This window comes from Triticum aestivum, chromosome 2A (assembly GCF_018294505.1).
Source record: "Triticum aestivum cultivar Chinese Spring chromosome 2A, IWGSC CS RefSeq v2.1, whole genome shotgun sequence".
Classification (NCBI taxonomy): domain Eukaryota; kingdom Viridiplantae; phylum Streptophyta; class Magnoliopsida; order Poales; family Poaceae; genus Triticum; species Triticum aestivum.
In genome coordinates, this window is record NC_057797.1 from 52383933 (window position 1) to 52391824 (window position 7892).

The 7892-nt window shown below is 49.7% G+C and overlaps 1 protein-coding gene and 1 long non-coding RNA gene across 5 annotated transcripts; one reads left to right on the plus strand and one right to left on the minus strand.

Annotated features, from left to right (window-relative positions):
* Nucleotides 1–2997: 2997 nt before the first annotated feature.
* Nucleotides 2998–5595, minus strand: LOC123184662 (uncharacterized). 4 transcript variants are annotated; one of them, XR_006493048.1, is made up of 4 exons: nt 4671–5595; nt 4404–4520; nt 4043–4113; nt 2998–3760 (listed from the first exon to the last, which is right to left on the minus strand). It is a non-coding gene; the product is annotated as an uncharacterized lncRNA (long non-coding RNA). The 4 variants fall into 4 exon arrangements; XR_006493046.1 differs by having other exon boundaries at nt 4654–5595; XR_006493047.1 differs by having other exon boundaries at nt 2998–3477; nt 3584–3760; nt 4404–5591.
* A 626-nt stretch (nt 5596–6221) lies between these two features.
* LOC123184663 (ubiquitin-60S ribosomal protein L40-like) lies at nt 6222–7240 on the plus strand. The gene is made up of 3 exons (XM_044596746.1): nt 6222–6620; nt 6698–6764; nt 6858–7240. Exons 1-3 carry the CDS (start codon nt 6271–6273, stop codon nt 6906–6908), a joined length of 468 nt encoding a protein of 155 aa, XP_044452681.1. The 5' UTR covers nt 6222–6270; the 3' UTR covers nt 6909–7240.
* The last annotated feature ends 652 nt before the right edge of the window (nt 7241–7892 follow it).

Here is a 7892-nt window from a genome sequence, read left to right on the forward strand (position 1 = left end):
TGAGACCCGCGGAGGAGACCTTGGCGAGCACCACGCGGTCGCCGTGGTCGGCGCACACAGACTCACACGATGTTGAAGAGGTCCACCTTCACGCGGGTCACCCCGGCGCCGGGCAAGGTAGGAGAGCATGCATGGCTTCATAGAGCTTGCCCGTGCGGCAGCACGAGCCGATACCACCCTCCACGACGCGGCCCACGGCAAGGTCGTCCCCGCCAGGCCGGGGGAGAGGACTTCCTCGCGCCATCCTTTTCAAACTTGACAATTTTTCTCCACTAATAAGCGTGCACGTGCAACGCATGTCTCATTAGAATTCAAGATTTGATAACTGAGAGCACGTGTCAACTAATAGGCACAAACACTACTTCATGCATGTTTGTTGATGCAAAATACCTAGTAAAGATAAAAAACAACATATCCCATCCAAAATTGGAAATGCCTGCAAAGAATATTTTTCTTTTAAAAAGTTAGCAGGAAAGCATCACACCTACATGAGTTCAGGTGACCAAAGAAGAAGTAAATACAAAAATAGAAGCATGCATCGGCTCACCTGGTCAAACAAGAAGTCTAATATACATTGCCAGAGAAGCCAAGTCAACAGTCACAACAAAGGATTTAGTGCTACATTGAGATATAAATCATCAGGAACATTGAAGCCGTAATTCAATTCCTGCAGCCAGGAAAAGATAATGTTGCAGGTTGTAAGATGTAACTTAGATCATGTCCAAGCAGAGAATGCATGGCCACCATACTGTTCGATGAGTGCATAGTAATAGCATTTCTCTTAACCAGCCTTTATTGGTGTATGGGCACAAGGCTTGTCATGATTTTCAGTTTTAGCATTCTGCAAAAAAAAAAGCTATCCAAAACCCCATTATTTTTGAAAATATACATATAAAAAAGGATATTCTACTACAACATAAATTCTACACATCAATCATGGTTTCACAAAGTGAAAATCTTCATCAGATTGGATGGTTGGTCAACATTCAAAAGATAATGATTTCGAAACTCATTGGAGCCATACTCCAAGTGAATATCACATTCAAAAGATACATTTTTTTAAAATCATTAGAACCATACTACAACAAAATACAATGGCCCTAAAAAACAGAACACAATGCAGATACATGAGTGACACACTCCTTAGGGCATCTCTAGCCGTTCGGCCCCCCAGGGCGCCTAAATAGAGCGGCCTGGGGGCGTGCCGGCGCTAGTTCGGCCCCTGGGGGCGACTTAGCTCCCAGTCACGCCCCCAAGCGCCCGCCCCAAAATGCGGGAAATTTGAACTAGGTCGTTCCCGCTCATAAAAGACGCCACAAATCCGGCGATCGGACGTAGTCTGGCGTTACAAAAACAGAGCGCCGCACGCCGCAAGTTCGCGTGCGCAACGAATTACTCGGCGGGGTCGGCTCCAGGCGTTGGCAGAGTCGGCGTGCGCGAGCTCGGCGGTGTCGGAGCTGCTTCGATGCTGGGCTGTGTCGGCGCGGCTTCGGTACTGCTGGGCGTCCGTGTGGCCGTGGGCGCGGGAGCTGGCGTCGTCAGCGTCGTCGGCGTTGCCGTCTGCATCTGGTTCAGGATGAGGCCGCGCTCCACCATGTACCACGCCCTGAGCTGCTCGTCGTTGCTCTGGAGCATGTCCGCCCCGCCCATCAAAAAAGCCATGTCGGTGTTCCTCTTCTTCGCGGCGACGTTCGTCCGAAGCAGGTCGACGTTGGTCCGGAGCAGGTCGAGCTTGATGGCGCTGTTCGTCATCAGCGACGACCACCGCGCCTCGGTCTTCTCTTCACGTAGGACGGCCCGGGCCTGGGCGTCGGCGAGGCAATGCTCGATGGACTCCTGCACTCGCGCGGTTGCCGCGTCGGCATTTTTCCCCTTCTTTGCCAATTTGTGGCCGTCCGGCCGCCTCTCTGACGCGCCCGGAGTCGTCGCGTCCAGCTTGTATGTCTCCTTGGCCTTGTCGAGGGTACGTCGGACTTCCGCCCACTTCTCGCACTTGTCAATGCACTTGTAGACGTGGAGGAACTTGAAGTCGGCGTCGAGGTTGTCGCACCGATACATGGTGAACATGCGCAGCAACTGCGCGGAGGAACAAACAGTTGGCGGGCGGCGGGCGGCTGGGCTGTGTCGTCGGTGTCGCCGAGGCGCGAGAAGGGCAGCGGCCCACGGCGGAGATGGGGCGTCGGTGTGGACGCGTAGGCGGGCGGCAAGTAGTTGTATGAAGGGTACTGCACGCCGACGAAGGCGGGCGAGGGTGTGCGCGTCGCGGGGTGGCCATGGGGGAAGGTCACGTTTGGGTTGAACCCACCGTGCGTGTCGCCGTCGGCGTAGCCGGGCGACGATGATCCCCATGGAGATCCGACGCCTTGCGGTCCCCAGGGCGCGTACTGGCCGTGGCTGACGACGGGTGGATTCATCATCCCCGCGTGGTCAACCGATGAGGAGGACGCCGCCGCGCGCCCCGCGTTGTCTCGGGCCTTCTTGGCGATGGCCCTGTTCCGTCGGTCGGCGGTGACTGCGTCGCGTCGCCGAACTTCTACCCTCCACTCGGCGTTCGACATGCCCGGTGGCTTCAATGGCGACGCCCTCGGCTTCCTCTGCTTCGGCTGGGCCACGGTGCCAGTCGTGGTTGCCGCCGCGCGCGGCATGGCGTACTTCTTCGGCGGCATGGTGGCGACTGGAAGGCGAGCGGGAGGGGGTTTGACGGGAGAAAGGGAGGGGATGGCGGGAGGAAGGCGAGCGAGCGGGAGGGATGCGAGGGAAAAGCGTCAAGAAACGGCGGGAAAAGGCCCTCGGGTCGCCGCCAGGGCGGACCCACGCGCCTTTTTCACTTGTGCCGGCTCCCCAAGCGCCCCCCAGGGCGCCGGGTTTGGCATGGGTCCGCCGGCACCAGTTTTGGCCCGAGCCGGCGAAAAACGGGCTTCTGGGGGCGCGACTGGGCCGTTTTTTTGGCGCCGGCGCGGCAAAAACGCCTGGGGAGGGCCTGTTGGGGGCGCGGCTGGAGATGCTCTTACCATGATGTTGGAAAGGGCCAATGCGGCAACATATTACGAGAATAGACAATGTGCCTAAAACGTCATTTAGCGTTCAGGTTACATACACAAACAACAAACAAAATAAGTTTTCCTTGCCACTGCTTTTCTTTTTAACATCAACTTGTGATAGCATGCTAGTCTCCAATGATCAATTTCTATCACTATGGTTCACAAATATGCTGTTAACTATAGATATATGATATTCACGTGAGAAGGAAGCTCGGGAATGTTCCAGATGTGTAGATTGGATAAAAAAGATTCTCAAAACGAAATCCTACGTAATACTTTGTCTTCATATGCATCAGCTCGACAAGTTTAGTAGAATCCTTCTTCACTCATATCGATGATGATGGCGGCAAACAATGTAAAGAGAATCTCAAATGATCATGGTTACAAAAAAATCTTAGCGCTCAACAAGATTTATGGAAAGTAGTGTATTACAAACCTGCATAATGCCAATCGATATGATGCAGAATTGTTAGGAAGGGACAACACAATGATCATGATATTTAAGTACCTACTAAGGATAGAACTTGCATAAAAGCCTTCACCATTTATCATTCCCAATTGCTGGGAGATCAATAAGCCAACTCCCACGTGTGCATATACCACCATCACGGCCTTCATCAATTGTCATGTTCATACCTCGTATATATATCCATTGATGCCTTTAGCATGCTTATAGGTTTGTTTTGTACCTTTCTCTGAAATCTGGTGGGTCTGGCTGCCTAGCAAGACATAGATATGAGAATTCACATGCATATAGAAGATAATCTGGTAGCACAACATAATATTACAAATCAACTATTGCTCCAAGTTTCCACAAAACAGAAAACAAGGAAGAAGCACGGTAATGAAAAGAAAAGGCAAAGTATATAAATACACATTTTAAAATATCGGTCTCTACCTAAATAGAATGAGCTCTATATGCCAAGGCATATAACATAGTAAAACTGAGTTAAATCAAGCTGTCTTGTAAAACAAAATACAGATATTAGCAGAGAACATACCTTAGTTACTGATGATTCACTATGGGTGGTACCGTGCACACATGCTATGAGATCTCTGCCACCAGTGTAACCTTCACCAAAATGTCAGAATTAAAAATATCAAAGGTAATGGGTACAACCAAAACTATGAAGACAAATATGCTACTCCCTCCATTCCAAAATACTTGTCGCGGTTTTAGTTCAAATTTGAACTAAAACTAAAACCAGGACAAGTATTTTGTAACGGAGGGAGTATATTAATCAACATCACTAAACCCCAGGTAAGGCTTCTGGGTTGCTCCCAATATTATGATCTGCTATGTAATTCTTTACATTGTGGCATGCTGTATGAGCTAATTAAACATTCCTTCAGTACATGTACCTGCTTCATCCAACTCCATGGGCGAAGTATGACCAATAGTTGTACTTACTTCAGTGTAACTAAGAAATCTGATAGCTTACTATGCTGGTTTAATGTGATCAGGAATGTCTTGATAATCTGCAATACAAGAAAGAATAGTATCGTTAGCAAGCACAATCCATCATACTGGAGTCCCCAAGTATGAACAAGGACTATATAACATATCCATGATTTTTGGCCTATCCTTGCCATTCTGTATAAAACACGGTACCAAAAGGTCAAACAGACATGGTCTCTTATCTATTCCCCTGACGGTTACAATCCTTAAGGATTTCACACGCCACAGCCGCTCGTGATGTGCTAGCCGGCCAAGGGCCGCTCCACCACGCCACTCGGCAGGGTCACCGACTGCGATGCTGCCCAGGAGGATCAGTGCGCCACCAGTTAAATGGACATAGATATGTGCTGACCTGCAGTTAAATGACTACTTGCACCGTCAGTTAGATCAGAAAGCAGGTTAACACGTTCCGAGAACAGGTCAGAGAACGACGGCTGCAGTGCTGCCGGAACTCCGCCCGTTTCCCTGATCCACACGCTCCTCTGCTATACTCCGCAGGCGACGGCCACCAACGTGGGACTGCGCAACTGTGGCCATTCTTTGCACCGGGGCCCGACCTCATCTGTCACCATGATGGCATGGCGCCACATGCGCTGGCGGGAGATGCGCGCACACCGGCACAGGTTCGATAGGGGAGAGAGAAAGGATAGGAGATGTGGCATGGGTCGGGTCAGGGAGATAGGATACGGGACGGCGGCGCTCGATGCGAAAGGAGATGGTGCAGCACGATCTACCGGGACGGCGGCTTCGAGGTCCGCAAAGGAGGCGCGACCGGCAAGGATTAGTCGCGGAGCTCGCCGAGGCGCGCGGTGGCCGTGGTGGCGGAGATGACTCGACCCTCGGGGTTCTTCCAGGACGCCCTGCGCCGGGACCCCTCGTGCTTGATCAGGATGCCCGCCGCCCGCAACGACTCCTTCCCCGCCGCCGCCCCGCCATCTTTCCCTTCCTCCTCCGCTCGTCGCTCCGGTCCCTTCGGGTGGTTGGCTCCCCTTCGCTAGCGCCCATGGGGCAGAAGAGGAGGAGTGGTAGGCCGGCGATGGCGATTTTTCGGGAGAGAGATTGGATCGGGGAGAGGGCTGAGGTAATGGGGGCGGGGCCTCGAGGACCGGGGGACACGGAGCTCTAGCACGATGGGCAGACCACGGCGTCTGCCGGCAGGACAATTAATCTGAGCCATTGATTTGGGTTGCAGAATATTGATGTAATATGGACAGTAGGATGTATATTTAACTTAATTTGATCGAAAGGTCCTGGTTAGGGCATATACAAGGGTTGATAAGATAGTCTTATCTTAAGTTTTACGTGTAAATTAGATATGACAAAAAAACATGTCTACAATGGGTCATCTATTAGCTTTATCTTCAATAATTAGTTGTTCCTAAAAATATGGTGAGACAAATTGTGCTAAGAGATCATCTCTTGTCTTCTCTTAAATAAGACAAGACAAGCCTTCTCTTATGATTTGTCTCTCCTCCACCTCATCATTTATCTTACGTGGCATTTTTAAGATAGAACCATTGTACATGCCCTTATCCTGTGTATAGTTTGTTGTGTGGTTTTAGGGGGAGTTGTGTTTGCTTTTTTAATAATAGTATAGATATAGAAAACGGTATCCGTGACGGTCACGTTTTTTTTTTCGGTTGGTTACCGTTGGCTACTCGATTTCGTAGCGATCGCGTTTCCGGCCGGTTCGCCCGATCGATCCCTACATACTTCCTACTTCCGCGGCGCTGCCCACGGCAACCAACGCCACCCACGACCACGCCAGTAATGCAGATCTTCGTCAAGACCATCACCGGGCACACTCTCACCCTCGAGGTCAAGGGCACCGACACCGTCGACAGCGTCAATGCTCGGATCCAGGACAAGCAAGGGATCGCCGGCACCGCATCCCAAGACGACCCGCGCCAGCTGCCGTCGCTCGTCTTCGCCGGGAAGCAGCTAGACGAGGAGGACGGCCGGACGCTGGCCGACTACGGCATCGGCAAGGAGTCGACGCTGCACCACGTGCTCGGCCTCCGCGGCGGCTTCCGGCAACGAAGCTGCTACCCCAATCACATCAACCCCACCCTCCTAGCGCTTGCGCTCCGCTACAACGAGAACAAGATGATCTGCCGCAAGTACGTGCTTGATTTTTTCCATCTCCGTCCTAATTAAGTTTTCTCCGGCCGCACGCACCCCATTGATTCATTTACAGGTGCTATGGACGTCTTCCTCCGGGGGCTACCAACTGCCACAAGAAGAAGTGCGGCCACACCAATGACGTATGTATTTTACTCTCTTCAGAATTCAGATTAGTATGAGTTTTTGTTGCCAATAACGTCCTACCTCGTAACATATTTTTTCTTCTTCTTCAGCTAAGGCCGAAGAAACGTTTCGATGGTAGAGCAGGTTTACGAGGGAAATAGTGACATCCATATGATGTACCTACCACAAAGCGACCATAAGGACCGATTATATATGCTTCCCTCTGTTGCACCAGTGATCAGCATCTCCTGCTTGGCATACATATATTCTTGAAGCACCTAGTGCGCTTTGCCTCATAATGCCGATGTACAATTGCATTTGTTTTTAATGTCAGCATTCCAAGGACGTTCTCATAATGTATTTTTGTTGTTTATTGACATGACTTTACAAATTCTGATGCATCCCCTACTTGTCACGCAAGTTCTTTCCAGCAAGTCTAATGGTTAAAGCATCATATATTCCATTATTAATTAGTTGATGAAAGCACCTACAATTATAGTTCCACACATGGCGAATTTGGTTGATAGTTCGTTACATGCAAAATATTTTGGCTATTACTATAGCATGGTAGGAACCACAGCATAAGCCACTCAACACAAAAGAACTGCAAAGAAAATAGTAGTGAAATGAGCATGGTCCAATGCAGGTTCTGCCACTTCTATTGTACGCGTGTTTTTATAAATAATTTGTCGGAAACACAAAGGAAGAAAATATGTTTGAGTAGGTAACGGTATGTTTTAGAAGATGATGGCTTCCTAATATTTAAGCACATAACTGAAATTTACTGAACCTTGGAAGATGAATCGGAGGTACAGTAGAAGAATGAACAAATAGATTTTATTTCTAATTTCCACACCATGTACAACACTGAGAAGCTACTCGTGGATCAAGCTTACAAGTTACAACAGTGAGCATTGAACAATCATACTCTCTTCTTGCTAGCCGCTGGTGTTGAGAACACTCGTGCAGCAATTAGTATTGCAATGTTCTCCTTGATAGGTTCATGAAGATTGCCAGCGATAAGAATCTCATCCAATACTTAGGCCTGAAAAATTCACCATTGGTACTCATGGGAATTAGTCTGTACTAAAAAGAATAGCTCTGGAAAGAAATTTCATATAACTCCACTGCTGGTTCTTCAATGT

What these genes read in the sequence shown, in the direction of transcription:
- LOC123184663 (XM_044596746.1), top strand. Translation starts at nt 6,271, where the DNA reads ATGCAGATCTTCGTCAAGACCATCACCGGGCACACTCTCACCCTCGAG. An exon ending in AACAAGATGATCTGCCGCAA is followed by an intron (nt 6,621 to 6,697) that starts GTACGTGCTTGA and finishes ATTCATTTACAG; the next exon opens with GTGCTATGGACGTCTTCCTC. An exon ending in AGTGCGGCCACACCAATGAC is followed by an intron (nt 6,765 to 6,857) that starts GTATGTATTTTA and finishes CTTCTTCTTCAG; the next exon opens with CTAAGGCCGAAGAAACGTTT.